Here is a 22,831-nt window from a genome sequence, read left to right on the forward strand (position 1 = left end):
ATGTGGCGCTTCTCTTTCGTGCGCCGCCTGTAACCGCCGCTGTGAACGCGATGCTGGGTCCGCACCCAGCGCAGATGACCTGAACCGGGCGGCCGAGGCAGTTTGTAACTACATCACCTGTTCCATAAAGAGAAGACTTATTGATAACCATGGCGGACCAGGTAAGGCGAAGCCTGCTTTCCCACCTTCCCCACCTCGTGCGCTCTGCACAATAGCCTAGACTACACGCGCACACACCAGGTAGGCTACAGAACCCCGCCCCCCCCCCCCCCCCCCCACACACAGACACACACGCTCTAATGTGTATTTTAGAAAATAACACGAGATCTAATCCTTGTTTTTTTTATGCAACACACTTTCTCCCCGTCACACTAACTCTGTATGTGGAAAGTCGGTTTGAAATTTGGAGCATTCAGCGTGTCTGTGGTACTCAATAGGGACTTTATAGTATTTCTACGCTCCATATGCTCTGTATCTGTCTTTATCTTATGGTATGGCATTTAATCACAAACTGAATTATAATTAACCGTACACCAAACGTGGTTCGGAAGAATCGCCCTCCACCAGACATAACTCTGGGCTGCAGCTGGAAAAGAAGCAGCAGACAGCGTAATTGGGCTGTGACGACGGGAGGATGAAAACATTTCCCGTAGTATTCATTTTGTATTGTGCACTGTTTGTTGTTTGACCTAGTTTCTCGACAGCCTGGCTAGAGAAGGAGATTAACCCTTGACACGCTGGCTCAGCCCGCGGTCAGAGTTTTCCTGTGCTGTGCATGCGCGCGTGGCTCCCCTGAGCACCGCTGACGATAAAGACCGTGCTTAATTGATTAGTGCGTTCAATTAACCTAATTGAGCTACCCGAGTGAACCTGTGTGAGTGATGTATGGGCGTGTGTTTGAGGGTGTGTGTGTAAGCACGTTACTGTCACAGGTAGCCACACCTCAACTGCATGTACGACAAATTCATTATTATGCTATACCGTACTGAAACTATACTATGCTATACTACTCTATATTATACATATACTTTACTATACTATACCATCATATATACTACACTATACTACAGCCTTCTATTCTACTGTATTATACTATATAACAATACATTACACAACACCATACTATATTGCAGGGCATCTCTTACACAACATTATTGTCTACTAAACTACACTACACTTAAATCAGCCAAATAGAAGAACTACAAACTGAATGTGTTTGTTGAACACAGTTGTGGTTTAATAGCGGATGTTACTCTTCTCCTTCCAAAACGAGTGCCTTTTAAATATATATTTTCAATGAATTCTCTTGCACATAAATAACCTCATTATTGCTCATTAGAAAAACAAACATTTATGAAAAGTACAACTCACACAAACTGATAGTACTTAGACACTACACTACACTATACTGTGCTACTTCATCAGACTACATTACACTATACTATATAGCAGTATACCATACTAAACTAAACTATACAGTACAATACTACACTGCATTACACTATATTGTACCATGTCCCCACATTCTATACAACATATAAGCTACAATTGTACACAACTACAATACTTCATTAAATACTATACTTCATTACACAATACTTTACGATACTGTATTATACTACACTATACTACACTACATCACACTATACTATACTATACAAACTAAACTACACTTTACTCCACTATATTATACTGCAATGTACTGTACTGTACTACACAGATGTAGTGTACAATTATTCTACTACTATTTAAAGTATATTGAAAATTCTAATGCAATTCATACAGTCTACGTACAGTAACGTTTATAATCTCTAGTTAATGTTGACACTGTGTCAGAGAGACGTGTTCATTCAGGTTATTGTTATTTGCCAGACGTTCCTCTATTGTTGTGCTGAATTGGTTTGCATTATACTCTAACGTGCTCCTGTTATTGTGTCAATACCCTTTAATTAAGTGCCAATACAGTACTTATCTTTGCCAAAGGCAGACGCTGGGCCGTGGAAGTCCAGGGGCGCTGGAGCTCGATTAATTGCTGTATTAATATTGATGAGGGTTGTATTATGGTTGACCTGCTGTGGCTACAAACACACACTATTATGCACATGCACGTGCATACTTTTCTCAGCCAAACTATTGTTCCAGAGAGAAGGGCTGACAGCTTCCCCTCTTTTTATTTTTTATTTTTAAAAATGACTAAGGATGAAGACTTTATGTTTCTGACCCATTTCTGTGTGAATTAATGCGGAGGTCACTATGTGTAGTCACCTGGCAGCACTTACGCCCTCATTATACACAGCTACAGCCTCTTGTCCGCCATCATTTCTTTATTAAGTACCTCTTCCCCTTTCTCTCCTTCCCCTCTCTCTCTGTGTCCTTTTCAACCTGCTGTCTTTTAGCATCTTCTTATCTTCTGTCAGTCTTTCAGCAGCTCGTCCTGCCCCCCCCCCCCCCCCCACACACACACACCTCCCACCCGTCTCCCTCCTCCTCGTGTAGGTTCCCTTTGACTCACCTCCACTGTTATCACCTCCATCCTCTTTACACACACAGGCAACAAACAGGGGAGACACCCTTCCCCCATTCTTCAGTGATAACATTTACCAGAATAGACGGTCTTACTGCTCATGTAAATCTGCAGCATGTGTGCACCTCATGGACTGTTTGTAAGAACTGTCCTAGACTTACACACCTGTGTTTTGGTTTTCTCTCTCAATGTAATTCTAGTACCGTATGTTTCTCACCACGGCGGCCCCCCTCCGGCGTGGAAGCACACCCCTGCCTCTCAAGCACCAGCTGCGGAGGGAAGAGGCCGTATCTGAGGACTGTGATTGGATCCCGGGCATTGAGGAGCCTATCGGTAACACGGGGGTGACTCGGGATGATTCTGTCGGCCAATCGGCAGCCGCCCAGTTGGCTTACCACAGCCACGGCGGGGCATTGAAGATAGTGCTACTGGGACAGAACGGCGTGGGCAAGTCGTCGCTAGCCTTATCTCTGGCCGGGCAATCGGACAGATCCCTCTCTATAGACTCTGAGACATGTGGTAAGCATGTGGTAAAGACTTGGATAGGGATTGTTTGTGTGTGTGTGTGTGTGTGTGTGTGTGTGTGTGTGTGTGTGTGTGTGTGTGTGTGTGTGTGTGTGTGTGTGTGTGTGTGTGTGTGTGTGTGTGTGTGTGTGTGTGTGTGTGTGTGTGTGTGTGCACCTGGCAAACCTTTTTAAATCCGTTTTAGGATTTAAGGGTTAACTTTAGAAAAGTTTTATTCAGACGATCAGTGTGAGTGAAAACGACCACAATTCCTTGCCAAAAGTTAGATGAAAAGATTGATACCACTCTCATGTCTGTAGGCTAAATATGAACCTGGAGGTAGCAATTGGTTAGCTTAGCATAAAGACTGGAAACAGGGGGAAACAGACTGGCTCTATCCAAAGATAATACAGTCTGCGTACTAAAACTTCTACATTTTACGAATTAATAACGAACAACTAATTGTTCGTTATTAATTAGTAAAATTAATAACGAAAACAGCTGTTCTATGGGGGTTATGTGCTAAGCTAACCAGTTGCTAGCTGTTTTAATTTATTTAACAAACGGATACGAGTGGGGTATCAGAAAAGAAATCAAAAAGAAAGTGAATAACGTATTTCCCCTTTGGGTTTGTTTCCCTTTGAAGCTTCTAAAATCAGACGCTCTGTGGCCTCTGTTGGTCACTAGGTCTGTCTGTTACACAGCTCACTGCTACACAGAGGGTAATCAGACCTGGTCCTCAACCCGCCCGTCGATGAGTCGGTGTCACCGAGAGGTGACTGCTCGCCCTCATGCATAGAGCTGACTTGTCCCTGACTCACGCCATACAGTATTCATTACTGCCCATGTTGTACACTTGGAGTCATGCATCATAAATGGATAGAAAAAGCACTTCCATCCAAGAAGCTTGTACACTGTTTCCACGATGGCACTCCCCTTCTCATTGCAAATTTGAACAAAGTGCTAAATTATTCTATGAGCTCCACGTCAAAATTGCAACGTGTAAAAACAACCCAACTAAAATGAAACGAATCAACACCTATTTAATTAACACTTTGTCGATAGTTTTGACCAGATGCTCTAGCAGCCCTGTGAGTGGGTTAACACCTCACCAGTCAATACGTGTCCTCACAAAGCAGTTACCGGTAAGATACAGCAAGACCTTATTAACACCAGGGGACTTGCTCCCATGCAATTACATGTCGTTTATTTTCTCTGCTTGTATCAATACAGTCAAATGGTCAACAACCATTTTTAAGGTTTTACCTTTTTTTTACTTCATAAGAAGAGATTTTCTTTGCAATTTACCGGTAAAATGCAGCTAATGGAAGCATTTTCTACGTCTATATTGTTGTTAATTTTGTCAACAAATCCCATGAAAAGCCACAACCAACGAAAAATGGATCCTATTAACGAGCATCGTTTGTGTAGTCAAAGCCTGATATGTTGTGAAACATGTCACCGAGCCACACCATTGCTGAAATGTTCCTGTTCCGGATACTGCAGATGATTTTGAGTTAACCCCACATACACTAAAAACTAGACATTAAAACTATTGAAAAATAGACTAAAACGTTGTTGGTTTTGGTTTTCTTTTCATGGGATTTGTTGACCATAAGAAAAACAAGTCAAATATCAAAAGGCGTATCCTTTAAATTGGAGCACAAAAATGTCTATAAATAAATGTCCTCATAAAGATACGGAGCAGATGTCTGAAACGGGTTGCAGTAACACTTTCCAAACATGGCCACATAACCCAATTTTAACATCTTTAAACTGCTTCAAGGTGTCTCGAGTAGGTCAAGGACATTTCTTAAGACCCAGATTCATTTGTCAACATTTTCAGGCAGCAGTTGAGACATTTCTCTTTCGTTAACATTGCAATTCATTTAGACTCCACAATGCATACTGTCATATTTTTGAATTTCAATATATATATATATATATATATATATCATATTCCTACTATTTCATGACAGTGGTGTTCGTCATTACGCTCTGTGTGCTGATGTGTGTGACATGGGTATTTGCTTGCAGGTGAGGGCTTCGAGTGCTCAGTGACAGTCGACGACGAGGACAGCAAAGTCATCATTTTTGACAACTGGAAACAGGTGAGTTACTGACTGTCAGCATCCACCTCGGTCTTCTTAATCTTGAACAATTTAGTCTTTTTTTGCACTCGGTGTGCCTTCTCTCAAAGCCACCATTAACTTCTCCTGGTTTGACATTCTTTGGGTTGTTGGATTTCTGTGATGGGCACATTATTTGTGTGTAAAGAGAGTGTGCGTATGCTGTAGCTTTCATGTGTGTGTCTTTGTGCTACACATTGCAGGGAATCCTACAGGAGCAGCTGTGCCCATTGTACTCAAGCTTTTTCGAAGTTCTCTCGTTCGGAAAAGTGGAAATCACTCTCATGTTAACCTTGCTTGTTTCAATTGAAATCTTCAGTTAACAAGAACATTTCAGCGAGGGCTTAAATTGCTCCATCCACTGAGCGGAGCAGCGTGAGTGCGTTAATATGACCCTGTGGCGATGGCTTTTGAGCAGGAAAAACTTCAGCTGCAGCAGGCAGAGACAAACAACATCTTGTCATAAAGCTCCTCGTCACACTGATTACATTGTTTGCCAAATCCAAAAGCATGCAGTCATTAATACCTATTCATAATGAGATGGAACAGTCGAACACTCTAATTAGAGTGTAGGTTGGATCATGTCTAATGCATCTTTTTCCAGATGTCCACTCGGCCTTCAGGGGCTCTCCCTGTAAGGTCAATTATCCTCGCTCTGGGGAACTACACCGAACGCTAGATCATTTCTTCGCTTCCTCACTTTTTCCGTAAGCTCTCTCCACCCTTTCTCACCCCCAATTTTGTTGCCCTTCCTTCCTGCAGCTGTCATCATCTCCAAATCTCACTGCCCGTTCACTCTCTTTGTTGCTTTTTTTTTTTTTTTTTGTGGCGCTTGCTCGCCTATCTCCACTGGCTCTTTTCTGTGGTGGATAAATCTCGAGTTAATTACATGTGTTATTCTGTGCGTGTTAATACGAGGCAGAGCATTAAGGCTGAAGCAACAGACCCAGGCCAGCAGGGAAGCTTGGAATAACTCCAAGGCCGTCAGCAGTGGGGGGGTGGCGGGAGGGGGGGGGGGGGGCAGAGAGGACTGGACGGCGTCCTGAATCATCCGCCAGTTCATGCTCATGTTTCTTTGCTTTATTTGTGGCGATGCCCATTGATAAAAGACACATATACAGTATATACACATACGGACATAGAAACTTGCATACAGATGTTGTCCAGCTGACTAACACACGTCGTGGCCTCGAACTGGCACAACATTAACCGCCAGTCCCATGAGGCCGGGCTGCAAGTGTTCTCCATGGTGCACCACAACCTACACCCAAGTTACCATAGCAACATGCAGACACACACACACACACACGTACACTACGCACATAGAAAACTGACTTAATCACTCACTCGCGCATGAGACTATGCTAGAACAGTCAGCATCCGATGCTGTTGGCTGTGGGGCTTCTTATGTTCACTGGCCAGCCCGGACAGCGCCTCATCGTTGCCTTGCGATACAAACTGCAAAAAGATAAAAAACTGTTACATTCACACTCAGTGATTGTTCCTTCAAGTGCTCTCTTGGCTTGACTCACAGCTGATTGACACATGAAGGTCTAGCTGGTGCTGTAATCTGCCCAACTGCAGTGCACAACGAGAGCGGCGCACAACAAACCGCAGGTAGAGCTTGCCACGAGTGCAGAAACATATATGGACTGTGTGTGTACGTGCATGCGCCGCATCGGCATTGGTCAAATGTGTGAAACACACCAGCATACACACACACACACACAGAAGGCTGAGAGTCTGCTCAGCCAGACACTGGGCCGTTGTGAGTGTTGTTGCCGTCACGTGGGGTTGGATGGTTTAAATAAGTCATCCATGGGCCCAAAATAGAAACATTGGCATACATGGCCTTGACCTACCCGGCCCATGCTGCCATTCGCCGACTGATGTCGGTTGTGTAATGTATCTCTTAAACAGCCGACTGGGTTCTGTATGTAGGGGAACCAAGTGGGATATGGAGGTCACTGAGGACCAGAGGGGCCCTCTCACCCTTTTTTTTGTAATGTGTGTTTATCTGCCTCAGTGTCTGCGCGTGTGTGTCAGCAGATATTCTAAGCTCGAGCCAGTCTAGGAGTCCCCATTGTTATTTGATAGCTTGAAATAAAAATATATATCAAAGACAACCAAAAGGTGCAGCCTGAGGCCTGTACTTGGCAGTGATGTATACGTGTGTGTTTATCAGCGTGCAGTGAGGAGAATTTGCTGCTGCCCCCTGAGGACAGAATTGTTTATTGTGTTAAAGCAGGATGTCATTTGGAAGAAGATAATTGCTGCTTGACCACATTCTTTTGCTCGATTAGGAGGGAAGAAAAACATTGTCCCACCATCCAGTTCTTGGAACAGAGACAGATTTTGGCGTTGTCCCCAGGGTGTTTCTTCCCAGGACAGTTTTCTCTTTCCTGTTTTGCTCTTCTGCATGGGAGTCATTCTGCACGATTTACAGTTTCTCCTTTGTTGCCCTAATCCACATAAGCTATTATACCTTAACAGTTCTGTTTGTTTTTGCCTCCGCTGGGAGTCACTGCTCAATTTGCTTGTGTGGAATACTGTGAACCAAAATACTGAAATGGAAAAGCTTCATGCTGCATTGTATTTAAGGGATAAATATCAAAATCCTATCACATTTTGTAATGAAGCTTTCCCAATCAGGTGGACGGCACAAGCTGAGAAATTCACAGAAAGCTTTGATTGTCTTTACAGAAGAGACAGAAGAGACACATTTGAACTGACAATTCAGCTCGTTCATAATTTTATCAATAATCCAATTCAAAAAATAAAAAATCACTGGAAGGGCCTGAGCTCTCAATGCATCATTTCATGTGTACTGTGGCAGGCCTGCACAAGTTATAAACAGACTCAAATCGAGTTAGAAGCACAGTAGAGTTAGCGTCCCATCACCGAAATATGATGCGATGGTCGTCTGTTATCGTAATGTTTACGTGGACCTGTGTACCTGGTTCCCTGCCCGCGGGCCTGCCTGTCTGCCTACCTGTAAGCTATTTTCATAACGAATCACTGAATTCATCCTGCTGCCTCCCCAGCCTGCGTTTGGGCCCTGTTGCCCTGCATAACCAGCCGCAAGATTCCATTCCATTCCATTATCCAAACCGCTTATCCTATTCAGGGTTCGCTGGAGCTGGAGCTGGAGCCGATCCCAGCTGACATTGGGCGAAGGCAAGGTACACCCTGGACAGGTTGCCAGTTTATCGCAGGGCACATATAGAGACAGACAAACATTCACGCTCACATTCACACCTACGGGCAATTTTGAGTCTCCAAATAACCTAAGCTGCATGTCTTTGGACGCTGCCACGGGGGAGAACGTGCAAACTCCACACAGAAGGACCGCCCGGATCGGGGATCGGACCCGGGCCCCTCTTGCTGTGAGGTGACAGTGCTAGCCACTACTACACCACCGTGCAGCCCCCAGCCGCAAGATTTTACTCGATAAATGTCTCTCAACTTAATTGTCATCTGTGATGATGTCTCTCACAAAATCTTTACCTCAGTCAAAGAGCAGAGAGCCAATAGATAAAAAGGCCTCTTGTTGCTACTGATTGGTAGAAAGAACCTGAAAGAAAATAAGTGAATTACTAATAAATAACATAATGCAATACTTGTGTCCTGGAAGGAAATCTTGGGGTCAGAGGTCAACTACAGAACAGCATCCCTGAAACCGGTAGGGATTCAGGGATTTGCTAATGACCACTTTAGCAGGCTGCAGGCTCCACATGCCATGATATTAAAGCCTGAATCTGGGTCACGCAGGGACACTCCCTAAACCACCCTCCTGTGTGTGTGTGTGTGTGTGTGTGTGTGTGTGTGTGTGTGTGTGTGTGCGCGTGTGGTCATGGCATGCATGTCTTCACATGGTTCACCATGTCTGTGCTGTGATGTAAGCTGCATTCGGTGATAATGTGGTCATTCGTGGTCATTGGTGCTTGGCTTACGCAGTGTTTATGCATGTGTGTTTGTGTGTGTGTGTGTGTGTTTGTGGCCTAGCCAGTGCAGGCCAGATGGCCTCTGTAATAAATTCCCTTAGGGAAGCGTTGTCTCTATGCAAAATAAAGTCAGCAAGAGAAAAAATAACAAACCCACTAACTCAGCATTCCATCTCCAGTAAGCTTCGTCATCCTCTTATCAGATTTTGACTTAGCGATCTGAGCAAGGTGCTCTTCCATCTCCTCTTCTCGCTTCTGTCCCCTCTTCCTTCCCTTTCCCTCCCTTCATTCATCACCCCTGCATCTTTATTGATCCTGCCAGCTCTTTCATTTTCCCCTGACAGGCAGTAAGACAGATGGACCACACGCCAAAGAAGCAGATGTGCACAAAGCACGTGTTTGCTTTTGATAAAGCAAAGTGGTAGCATTAGCATCTCTGTATTTATCTGTGCATGTGAGCGCGGGGAGGTGTTTGACCTTTGTGTTTCCAAGTTAAGCACCTTAAGCTGCTTTGCTCATGTATCTTGTTCTGCAAAGCAAATTGCTTGGGAGCCAATAGATGCAATAGCATGTCGTATGATGGGAGATGAACACACACATGTGCTCAAGCACTCTCTCAAAATGGGGCCAAATGCTGTGTTTTCTGCCTTGTTTCACAACTGGGAGAAATAGTTCGAGTGCTCGCGGCGCCACAGCATGTTATGCAAATGACGCCTGATAAGTGATTCATTTTCCTCACTGTTAATGGTCACTGATGTGGTGTCTGGCGGTAGCACGATGGTGTGAGTGTGTTTTTGAGTGCATGTTGGTGTATGTGTGTTTGTATAATGTGTATTGTCTCTGTGAAAAGCTTGTGAAACGTATGAAAATTCCAGTTTAAAGGCTGTTTTTCCGCCTCTGACGGCTCAGCTGCAGCTTCTCACTGCACACAAACTATTATAAATCTCCTTTTCAAAAAGAAAAATCATGTCTGTATGTTGCGCTGATAAGAGCGAGGTTGGAAACCATGCTTTCCCTTTTATTGGATGTTCTTTTCTTATCTACATCTGCGGCAGAAACAGGAAGTTGTGGAAAAGGGACTTCTTAGAAAGGTTGGTTTGTGACCCTTTTTAAAAAAACGGTGGAACAGATAGGCCTGTCTGTTCATCGCGGTGTTTGAAGGCTTGAATGGTTGCCCTAGTGGACAGAATGAGAAGCTACAGCAGAGTGGAAAGAAGAGCTCCAGCCAATGTATCAGCATGGTATATTATCCGCCGATAATGGCATATTTAAAATATACAGAAGTGGCAAATATGTTTTGGGTTCTTTATAAAGAGTAATGTCATTATCTTGCTCGGTATTGTTACAGTTCTTTATTGACCAAATGTAAGAGGTCCTTATCAAAAATTTGAGTTTATGTTGTTTCATGGCCTCAACAATTCAGCACTAGTGATACATTTCATTAAAGTAAAGCTATCAGTAAGATAGATGGTAATATACAGTCAAATTATGTGAAACGACATGAGGCATTTGGCAGAGACACTCCAGGATTTAGCCCAAAGCAACAATCGCCCATCATTATTTATTCATAATTTCAATATAGAGCCAACATTGTAGCGTTGAATATAAATGTTCTTAACTTTCAGCTGTGTCATTATCTAAGGATGGGGAGCTCAGCCTCAACATTTGGAAAACCTCAATCTGGAAGCACACTGTTGTTTAGAAAGATCATTGTATGCTCTCTTGCATTAAAGCCGCCGAAAACATGGATTCAGTGTTTCCATTTCATCTGAAATTCACTGCTAATTGGGTAACAATCAAGTATAAAGTTTGGTCCCAAAAAATACAAAACATAAAGTATAATCATTAAGTCATTTAACAAGCAAATAGCAAACAAGGCTTCAACTGTCATCACACTTTGATTCAGATGTTACTAAATCCTGATTGGTTTATGGAAGTGCGTGACATCACCCTTTTCCAATCGGGTCCCGCCCACTTCAAACCAGTGAGAAGAGCCCAGGCAAAGCACTTTGGCCAGAAATCTTGTGTTTACGTACGACCCCATTGCTCCCAGTAAGAAGATGCTTGAGAATATAGGTTCCCAGGGCCTTAAGAGCAAATTCCCTAAATTAGAACAAAGGGGCTTAAAGCAAACCACGAAAAACAGCCACAGACGAAAAGTACACCGACATATGTTGACCGAATATGTGTCCACACACTTTTGGCTAGGCAGTGTAGCAAGGCTGTGAGTGTAAAAGATGATGCCAATCAAGTGAAACCTCACAAAACAGACGCATTTCAGGGATGACGTCTTTGTTATTAAGTTGATTTAAATGATATTTTCCTGAATGCTCACTGATCCGTGTTTATTTACATATGATTTGCATATTATTCTCTCAGCTTGGCTTTTGTTTTTGTGTGTTAGTCCATGCGAATGTGTGTGTGTGCGTGCGCATGTGTGTGTGCGTATAGGGGGAGTAGGTATTGACAGATGGTCTGCTCTTTGTGAACAGAGAGGAGCTGCTTAATCGAGAAAAAGAGGGAGATGGAGGGGGAGAGTTGGCACTGTTCTGAGTTGCTCTGCCTCCGTTTGATAGAGAGGTGTATTTCCGTGGTCAGTTTTTCTCCTGAAGCGCTCCATCACACTCCTAGTCGATGTCCACTCTCTGTTTGTACTCCTATATTTACTAAGATTAGTGTCTCTCTCCATTTTTCTCTCTCTCTCTCTCTGTCTTGTTGTTCCCATTCTTCATCCTCATCCCTAAATCAGACAGTGACAGGTGGCGGAGCTGCCTTCCACGCCAATGACTCCGTGCCCTCCTCCTCTCTCCGCTCCCTGTCTTTTCCTGTGCTACGTCAAACAGAGTGCCAAGGTTGCTCCCCATGAGTTTCCTGCTCCGGGGTCTGATCCGATACTACTTGGCCGCTTGAGACCACGTGAATTTTTCAGGCATCTGAAACTCTCTGGAGGGCAGGGATTTTCCTTCGGGGCTGTGGATGTAGGGCAAGGGCATCCGTGCACTCGCACATACACACAGACAACATGCAGTCCACAGCTAGCGGTCCGATTGGGTTATCTAGTGGGAATAACATGCTTTCAGATTGATTAAGTCACCAGCTCCAGAGGCCTATTTCCAGTTGAAATACAACGTGATTGTGTTTGCAGTTCTGTAGGTCAGAGATTTGCAGTGTTTAGAAATAACACAGTTGGAAAGTAATGGATTAAAACCTCAAATAGAATTTGACTAACCCTCTGGGTATCTTCTGAGCTCAAGACTGTTATAAAAACTTTATTTCCTGGTATTTTGCAATAAACAGTGAACATAAATACTTTGTTGTTGCAGTCTACAGTCACAGTCTGTGCTTCACTACAAGAAACCTATTTTACAATAGGTCTCTACTTCAAAAACAGAGAACAGGACTTTGTCTGGCATAATACTGTGGAGCCTGGTCTCAGGTTTCTGTCTTTGACGTAAGAATAGTTTGTATTGATTGTGCTTGTCCAACTAAAGATAAGATGTCTTTTGTTTTAACCTCTTCACACCCACAGGCCTGGAGTAGCACTGCTGATTCCAGAAGAACAGAACCGTAAACTTAAAATATAGTGAGGATGCCAAATCAAAACTGTTATGATTGAGATTAGGTAAAGACATTTTTTTGTGCAAGGCTAGTAATGTTTTCCATTTGATGCAGCGTTCCAGGCCGAGTAGAATCACTGAGACTCTGGATCAAGCAGATATATGTGATGTTGTCAACCAGAGCGGAAACATATTTCTTTATCTAACTTTGCAGTGACTTTAAGGGAATTGCAAAGCAGTAGTAATTGGACAATTTGAATGCTGTAATCACAACATGTAGCCGATAGTTGCCTATTTACACATCCAGCAGACAACTTTAGCATTTATTTGGGTTCGTTTGACCTGTTTTTTAACTGGCTTTAAGGGGAATATGAGTAACCACAAAATAAAAGGTTGATGATCTTCGGCCATATTCTAAACAAAGATGGTGAATCATTTAAAAAGCTAAAATGATGTGAGACATAAATAGTGCATATACCTAATCCTCATGACTACAGGCCATCCATCCATCCATCCATTATCCATACCGCTTATCCTGTTGAGGGTCGCGGGGCGCTGGAGCCGATCCCAGCTAACATTGGGCGAAGGCAGGGTACACCCTGGACAGGTTGCCAGTTCATCGCAGGGCACATATAGAGACAGACAAACATTCACGCTCACATTCACACCTACGGGCAATTTCGAGTCTCCAAATAACCTAAGCTGCATGTCTTTGGACTGTGGGAGGAAGCCTGACTACAGGCGTCAGACTTAAATCCATAATGTGATTGCATTTTACTCTACATTTCACAACCACAGGGAATTCATTTCACTAAACCCTGAACCATATGGCAAAGCTCATGCGTCTCATATCACTTATCAAATTAGCTGACCTTTGCTTGATAAAGAATTAGGTCAACAATTGATTAATTGGGAGGAATTTGGCCTTTGATGCTCCCTTGATATGATGACTTTAGTTGAGATTTTGTTCGAGGTACATCCATGAGAACCTTGCCATGACCTATTTAACAGCCGTAAACCACCTTCAGTCCAAAGTGTCTGATAGAACGCAAGAGAGGACACAGAGGGACCTAGACTAGGCAGTTCAAAGCTGCTGCTGCTGCTGCAAGAGCCACTCAGGCTAATAGAGCCTCTGTGACAAGAAGCCCCGATGGGATGTTTTTATGGTCAGGAGAAATCAGATTTTAAACATGTTGTTCAAGGACAAATTGTTATTTATCTCTGGCATGAAAAGGATCTTGCATAACCTGACGTCTCACACCTGTTCAGCTGTCATCGGACCGCTCCTTTATGTATGCAGTACTAATCTACTCCACTGAGGTGTTTTATTAATGTGTGTTTTTGTATCCACAGGACTTCTCCACTCTACAGTGTGATGTGTGTATCCTGGTCTTCTCAGTGACTGACAGGCGAAGTTTCCACCGCACTGCCCAGCTCCGCCTCCTTCTCAGGGAGTCCCAGCCACACACACCAATCATCCTGGTGGGGAACAAGAGCGACCTCGTCCGCTCCCGTGAAATCAGCTCAGAAGGTTAGCAACCATATCTAGGCATGGCAGGTCTGTCAAGCTATGGACTCCTCCTAGCGGTGAGAGAGACCATAGGTTTGATGTGAAGAGTATAGAGTGGCATAAGAAAGTCAGAAAAAATGTCAGATTATAAAATGCCATAAAAAATGATGTATATGTATGTTGCAAAAATGATAATAAAAAAAAACGTCCTTTCAAAAAAAGTCCTTAGAAAGTAACGGCAAAGTATGTCAAAAAAGTCCTCGTATAGTATGTCGAAGAAATCTTCAAAAAGTCATAGTATGTAATGTCCAAAGAATGTTAAAAAAAAAGTCGTAGCATGTTGAAAAATGACGGAAAAAGTAATGTTGAAAAAATGTCATTGTATAGTATGTCGGAAAAAGTCAAAAGAAAGTATAGTATGTCGGAAAAAGCAACTAAAAGTTGTAACTTAAAGTTACAACTAAAAGTTGTAACTTAAAGTTACAACTTTTAGTAGAATATTTTTGTATGTTCGAAAAAGTCATAGAGTATAGTATGTTGAAAAAGGTAACAATGTGATTTACAATGCATGTAATTAGTTGGTGTTTCCTGGACCGCTGAGCGAGTGCCGTAAAGGCTAGAAAAGCTGCGCCAGTCAAAATAGAAGCGCTCCATGAAAAGTCATAATTCTCACTTATCTATTGGTTATAAGTCCATGGTCCAGATACCATGGCGTCTGGGTCCGGACTTGGACTATAGTATAGTATGTCAAAAAAAGTCATAAAGTATCTCAAAAAAGTCATAGTATGTCTAAATATTGATTAAAAAAAAAGTCGCACCAGGGTATGTCAAAAGAGGTCACAGTACAGTATGTTGAAAAGAAATCATTAAAAAGTCATAGTATATTAATGTTGATAAAAGTAAAAAAAAAGTAATAGTATAGTACATCGAAAACAGTCATGAAAAGTCATATAATAGTATGTCAAAAGAACAATTTAAAAAGGTCACAGTCTATTCATAAAAAAAAAGTAATTGCTTAGTATTGTATAGTATATCGCAAGAATATTAAATAAAGTCATAGTATAGCATAGATGTTGAAAAATGTCATCCCATAGTATGTCGAAAGACTGACAACAAAGTCCCAGTATAGTATGACTAAAAAGTCATAGTATAGTATGTCAAAAAAGTAAAAAATAATTCATAGTATAAAATGTCATGGGAAGTCAGAGTACAGTATGTTTAAAAAGTAATAGTATAGTATGACAAAAACAGTGATGAAAAGTCATATAATAGTATGTCGAAAAAATTCGCAAAAAGTCAGTAAAGTAAGTCAAAAAAGTCATAGTATGTCTAAATAATGATTTTAAAAGTCATAGTAGTGTATCTTAAAAAATTCATATCGTATGTCGAAAAACGTCATATTATACAAACACGAGCACTGATGAACCCAACCGCCAGGCCGCTGGGTGGCTGATGCAAGAGAGGAAAAGCACGAGAAAGATTTGAAATTAATCTTTTCATTCGCTTCTTTTTACTGCCTTTTTTTTAAGCAGCTCTCCAAATGAAACATCTCAAATGGAAAATGTCTTGTAATTACAGTGTCTATGTGTATAAATGTGTAGTTAGGCACATGCACACATACAGACACATTATCCCCTGGTGATCAGTGGTAGTGCGTTTTGTGCAATTACTCATATATCCCTTCTTTCCAGGTAAAAATGACCTCATGTAGACAATTTAGGTATTCAATTTAGGTACATTATTATCATCATCATTATTAGTATTTTGCGGTCGATCATTGTCAAGAAATCCTAAAACCATCCAGTGTGATTTAATGTAATTAAAGAATATAAGACATGGAGAAGTCCATGGGGGTGAATATTGTTATAGGCATGTGTAAGTGTTGTTTTGATGGAGTAATTAACGATGCAAATTGAATCAATCCTCTAAATCTGAGAGCTGGTAAATAGCATTGTGTTGAGCAGCAAGCTCTACAGACCTCTATATGTTTTAGCTTGCAACACTGAAGCGTGGTTTTGGCCAAACGAATTACCTGAAGAAGAAACCCACTGAACAGAGATCAGCAGTCTTTTGCTGGACTTTGAGTGACTTTGTGTGGCTTTGTGTAGCCCTGGCAGCCCATCCTATTGCCTGAATTTCATGAATGTTTCAAATGCAAAGTGGGAGAAAATGCTGACAGCACAGTTTGACCTTGATTTGAACTTCCACTCAAAACTTTAGTCATCTCCGCAATGGTGTGTGTGTGTATGAACGGGAGTCTCGGTTTGAAGAGGTGTGTGTGTGTGTGTGTGTGTGTGTGTGTGTGTGTGTGTGTGTGTGTGTGTGTGTGTGTGTGTGTGTGTGTGTGTGTGTGTGTGTGTGTGTGTGTGTGTGTGTGTGTGTGTGTGTGTGTGTGTGTGTGTGTGTGTGTGTGTGTGTATGTGTGTTGAGAGTGGGGCTTGTTTTTCTGTCCTTGAAAGAACCACTTTGAGTTTTTAGACCTTCAGACTGAGGATGTTTTTATAAGAGGGAGGCTGTATATATCAATTTGCATCTTTTTGGAATATCCTATCCTTCCTCCCTCAACCTGAGAGGTTTTAAAGTTATATTGTCTCACCTGTATTCTGCAGACATTGCCAGTGACCAGAGGTGAACTCCACTTTCAGATACATTAGAAGTTTAAATTGCGACTCCTCACAAGAAGAATCCATTCAGATGGCAACTTAATGTTAGCCGTCACTTTACTCTTTTAGCATTGAAGTGTTTTTGATGTTTCCGACTGAGTCAAATGACTCCCTGTGATGCGAAAAGATTGCTAGTCAACACACAGAGAAGCCTACATCTCTGCAGCTCTACCACGCTTTTACTTTCTTTCTTTTGGTTTCCCCACAGCAGATAGACACCAGGCCGTATGAGTGAGACCCACTGCTCTCGTTAAACCTCCATATTAAGCCACAGAAACGTAGTACGTAGGCCAGCCAAGTGTACCGGCATCACAAAACAGTAAAAAAAGTAGCTGGGAAGTCGTCTGGAAAGCTAAAGTCCCTGATAATATATTGGTGAAGGCTGAAGCAGAGCTACGTGCAAGGGCCAGAAACCTGATTCAAGTGGGATGTATGGGATGCGTAGTAGTTTAACACTTTATCCAAAAGAATACCACATGACTGGCGCTTCACGAGGCCAAGTGACGCATAGCCAAAAATTAATCAAAGCAGCCTGATGTTATTTGCCAACACCACAATACGTTTAGGTTGTCAATGTTACTAATAATGCTTTTTAGGGCTGTTAGTTGACAATCACACTACATTTAATAAATCAATGTTAACCCTTAAAACTTAATCAGCGGCGACAGGGACTTTAAAAAAAATGTCTAGAGGAGGGATTGTCTTCTATTTAGTGTATTCCACAAGAAGTGATGTTTGGGGATGTTTTTTTTGTTTGTTTTTTAAGTAATTTTCAAATTTTTAATATATTTAGAAAGAAATAATCAACAGTTGTAAAAATCTGAATTTGTATTGTCTTTATTGTTTTAAACTTTTGGTATTTTGTTCTAATGCTACATGGAGTCTTTTGGGATTAAGTGTGTGTGAGTGTCTGTGTGTGTGTATTGTCTGGAAGTGTAGAAACCACAGCCTGGGGGTCAATTCTTGTTTGGTTTGCGTTGTTGTGCAAGTTAAACAGAGGCAGCAAGTGAAAAAAATGTGTGCGCATCGATGCCTGCACATCGCTGTCGAATCACGTTCGGTCGCGGCTTTGGAGTATTCTTAATGACGCGAGTGGAAGAAGGAGGGAGGAAGGGAAGGAGGCGAGGACTGAGTAATGAGAGATGCCTATACTCAGCATATTCTCTCTTGATAAAAAAAGAAATCCAGAGGCAGCGATGTGGTCAGCGATATGGAAATGCTCCATCCCTGCTCCCAGGGCGCCTGACAAGGATGTTCTTATGTTCTCTCCGGACAGGTCACATGTACTCTTTCTGATATGTGAGCCTGACGCCTGCCCGGCTAACTAACCTCCCCCTTCAAGAACCTGCGGCCTGGCTGAGAGTGCCAAAGTCATAAAGTCTATTTATGGCATATAGTGACATTTTTATTCTGCTACCTCTCAACTAACACCCCCCCCCCCCACACACACACACACACACATATCTCTCTCCAGTCTTACTACACACAAACACGGTGTCACACCGGCAACGTATTTATCATTTGTTCAATATGGCTGTGGTGTGGCCCTGCTCCTCAGGGCTTTGATTAATATGCACTCTGGCTCTGTTTGCTTAGTCGACATTCTTTCTGCCCGTCTCTTTCTCTCTCCTCTGTCGGTCTGTCTCTCTCTGTCTCCTTCCTCTCCTCCTGCTGCTTGTTCATCTGCCACCTTGCCTGTCCTCCCCTTTCAGTGTCTCCTTCGACTGTCTTTGTGACTCGCATGTTTCATCCCATTTGTTCTCGTCTCCTTTTCTCGCCTTGTTTCCTCATCGTTTCCTTTCTTCAGCGCAGTTCAACTTTTTTGGCCCATTAGGGGGAAATTTCCTCATTTCCTCAACCCCTCTCCTCTCCTCCCCTCTCCTCGCCTCTCCTCTGACTGTTTACACTTCTTTCCTCTCCTCATTTCCTCTCTGCTCCGCTCATTTCCTAAACTCTACTTTCCGTTTGCTCCCTCTCATCATTTCCTCTCTTCTCTTCTCGTTTCCTAAACTCTACTTTCCGTTTACTCCCTCTCCTCATTTCTTCTCTGCTCCTCTCGTAGTCTAACTCTTGTCCTCCCCTCCTCGTTTCCTTTTCTTGTGTCCTTTCTTCTCTCCTCTTTTAATCTCCCCTCTGCTCTCTTCTGTTGTTCTCGTGTTCCCTCTTCTTTCCTCTCCTCTGTTTACCTTTCCTCTCTTCCCTTAGTTTCCTCTCTTTTCCAATTCAATTTCCAAAACATTCTTTTAACAATTTGTAAAGATCTAGTTCAATTCAATCATCTGTCGTAGGTATTAGGATAAGCCCCGTTGACCTGGTTTGGGACTTGGCTCACCCACTATTAGGTGACATTGCAATGGGTCGACAGCTGCTGTGCGGCTGGATTATTACCCTCAAATCAAATCCAGTTCTGTTTATTTGTAGTACCTGTGCAACACTGCCTCAGTAAGTAAAAGTACATGCTGTTGAACTGCAGCCACAAGACAAACAGATGAACATGTCACATTGCTTTTACGATAGTTCAGAGTACTAAGAAGGAGTTAACTATGGGGCGTCTTTAGTAAAACATCTTCAGGTACACATTGAACTGCTTACTTTTATTTTCTGTTGCTGGAGTTTACTTGAACCCATTTGAACGCATCTATCTCCATGACAACTGAGCAAATTATGGACTGATGAAGAACATGCAACTGAAAGCTCTTGGAAAAAAAGGCCCTTGTGTTAAGATTGTCTCCAAGAATATTTTGTTATTTCCCAGCCTGGGTGTTTCTAACATAGAATGTGTGCATGGCAGCGACATCTTCCTGCTTCAAACACTGTGCAGTCATTTTGAGTTCATGCAGTGTACGTTTTATACAGCTATGTTGAATGGAAATGATGAACCTTAAAAGCATTATTCTGCACACAGCTGCTCAAGAGCACTCTGAGGGAGCAGAGCAGCGGCAATAAAAAAAAAAATCTGAAATATAGTTGGAAAGAAATGTTATTGGAGCTGACAGTGAAGCCCATTTGCTGCAGACTGATCTGTATCTGTCAGCTTTCCTTATCATCCAGGCGTGTTTGACCAGGGACAGACGGGACTTTTTGGATGAGATACTGAACCTTGTCAACAACACGTTTAGTCACCTTTCCCTATCCAGAGGAGTCACATTGAGATAAAAACTGTTTTCTGTTTTTTTTTCATTTCAGTGCCAGCAAAGAGATTTGAGCTTATACAACTCAGCTAGTGACAACATTAACTCTATCCTGACATCACCGTCTCTCTTTCTGGCTGTTTGTATTCATGACTGTTGATTGACAGATTTTCAAAAGGAATATTTTAGGGCATTAAAATGCAATAAAGGCTCATTGGAAAAATGGATCTTTATGAATGTAATATTAAAAGCAGATGAACATTTGTTTTAAATATATTAAAATTTTCCAATTACAGCATTTTGTATCACTGGTGCAAGCTCTAGGTTTAACCATTTCTTGCTTTGTGACTTTTTAATCATTTTTGTATTACATTTTAATTTTGTATTAACTGAACATTGACTGAAGGACCTTTGAACTACAGTGGTCAGTGTAGGAAACATGACATCTGAATGAAAATCAACTTAAAAACAAATCTAAAAAACAGCACACATTAACATATTTGTGAACATTGGTCAAAACTGACCGTATTTTTTGACAAAATCCAGATAAAAAAAAAATAAATCAAGGTCCACTATATACCATATGACCCTTTCTCCATCAGTGGATGGAGTTTGCTTGGTTTTCACGGAGATGGATATTGTGACACGCAAGCTCAGTAACTGTTATGATTTCATCCGTGGGACTTTTCTCAACCTTGAAATTGACAAAACAATCCCAACTCAAGGTTCATTTACTAGCTTTTTGTTGCTTTTAACTGGATCACACGGTCCTTTTCAGTGGATGGAGGTTTGCTCTGCCACATGTAAACAGATCTATCTCCATGACAACTGAGTAAACTTCATCCGAGCCACATGGTTGAAATCTCCGGAGGGAAAAAGCTACCAAGTGGACCTTAAGTTGTGATTATTTTGTCAAACGATGAGGGTTGGGGATTGTTTAAAAAAAAAGTACGATGCCACTACCGATACCATGCGTGTCCCCACTGGCTAGCTAACTGCTGCTGCACTGCGCTCACACAGCTGATCACCCATGCTCCATACCTGTTAGCACTGTTAGCTGCTTTAGCCGCCACCCCGGAGTTCACAATCAGAATCAGAATCAGAACCGTTTATTTTGCAAGAGTATGTTGCACATACAAGGAATTTTACATGGTGGATGATGCATAATGGATAAGGATCCATTGCATGCATCGTTTGACTGGAGAAGTTTCGATGCTAGCCTAATTGTTACCGGGTTATTTCAGGCGATACCTTAAAAAGGTATCCAATACTGTTCCCCAGACCTACAAACTACTATCTACAGGGTCAAGAATGGACTTCCATGTTTATCTTAAATATGATATCCATCATACAGTGTGCAAATGATAATAAGCATAAAGTTTAAAAAAATGCCTATTTTGTATCCGTTGTAATAAATGAAAATCCCCAAAAAACATTTTCCCCTTTATATCTATTTCTCTTTCAAAAGCACAGTAAACAGAGAGGCGTGGCCCTTCCCCAGAGAGTGAGATGCTGTAGATTGGCTCCATTTGTCTCAATTTGATGCATAAGAAGCTTCACATTAACACTTGAGACTCTAATAGAGTCTCCGATACATCGGTGAGTGCGCTGCTGATGCAGAGGTACTATATCTTGTGGTGAGCCATATCACACAGCAGCTGCTGTGGTTTGCTGGTTTTATGATCCAATATCTTTAAATTCCTGCCTCTGATTGCCATTTGCAGCTGTCAGTGTGTGAAGCATCAAATATATATAATGTGCACCATACCAACGTCTTCCTCTCTCTCTCTCTCTTTCTCTCAGAAGCCCAATCCAGCAGCATGATGTTCGACTGCGTCTACATGGAGCTCTCAGCCTCCCTGGACCATGGCACCAACGAGCTGTTGGAGGCCGCAGTTCGGACTGCAAGGGGCGACTGCGTGGGCCCCGGCTGGACCGACGGCGACCCCGGGGCAGGCCGCAGGGAGAGCCTGACCAGCCGGGCCAAGCGCTTCCTGTCGGGGCTGGTACCGCGCTCGTACGGTCGAGACCGGGATCGGGATCGGGGCCGCTACAGGGAGATGAGCCGCCACCGGGGCAGCAAGATCCTTCGCCAGAAGTCCCGCTCCTGCCATGACCTCAGCGCACTGTGATACACGCATACACACACACATGCAAAGAGACACACTCGCACACATACACACCAGATTGACGGATATGGGGGAGGTGTAAAGGATGGAGAGGGAGAAGAGGGTAAAATGGAAGATAGTAGTGATTTGCAGATGACTAGATGTAGCGACAAAGGAGGAGATGGAAGAGACTCACATGAGTGGTAAAATTAGAGGGGTGGAAGGACGGGAATTTAGCAGTGGCGGGTAAAAGTCGAGGAAGGAGAAGAGAGAGAGAAAGTGGGAGGAAAAGTTGGATAGATAGAGCTGAAATCAGCCAGGATCGCATCACCGAACTTCTGTGTTCTCCCCCATCAGTGAAACCAATTTTGTGAGAGAAAGAGGCCAGGTTGGAGAGATAAACAGATAAGGAGGTGAGCTTGATTTGCTGCTTCCAGCTTGGGTGAATCAGCAAGCGCTCATCACCTGATGAGAGAGCAGGAGAGACAAAATTAGTGACAGTGGAGAGAGTCACATCAAGATGCTGATTGAATGCTTACTGTTGCGAAACGGGACGGGGAGGGGGGGCGTGGGGGGTCACAAAAGAACACACATCCAAGTAGCACGCACTGATTATGTAGAGACTGATAGCAATCTGATAGCAATCTGTGTACCTGTTGTGAACCCTGTTTTATAGCATGCCGAGTAGACGATCTAAGACGTGACCCTGTAGGTTTACAGTTACATGATACTGGGTTGACTGTACCTCAGTGGCCAATAGC

General features: G+C 42.6%; 1 protein-coding gene across 1 annotated transcript; it reads left to right on the plus strand.

The window, feature by feature from the left end:
- Positions 1 to 149: 149 nt before the first annotated feature.
- rem2 (RAS (RAD and GEM)-like GTP binding 2) lies at positions 150 to 22,094 on the plus strand. The gene is made up of 5 exons (XM_076098249.1): positions 150 to 161; positions 2,725 to 3,043; positions 5,066 to 5,139; positions 14,012 to 14,189; positions 21,766 to 22,094. The coding sequence occupies exons 1-5, from the start codon at positions 150 to 152 to the stop codon at positions 22,092 to 22,094; spliced, it is 912 nt and encodes a 303-aa protein (XP_075954364.1).
- The last annotated feature ends 737 nt before the right edge of the window (positions 22,095 to 22,831 follow it).

This window comes from Anarhichas minor, unplaced genomic scaffold, assembly GCF_050575085.1.
Source record: "Anarhichas minor isolate MPS153535 unplaced genomic scaffold, ASM5057508v1 ptg000024l, whole genome shotgun sequence".
Classification (NCBI taxonomy): Eukaryota; Metazoa; Chordata; class Actinopteri; order Perciformes; family Anarhichadidae; genus Anarhichas; species Anarhichas minor.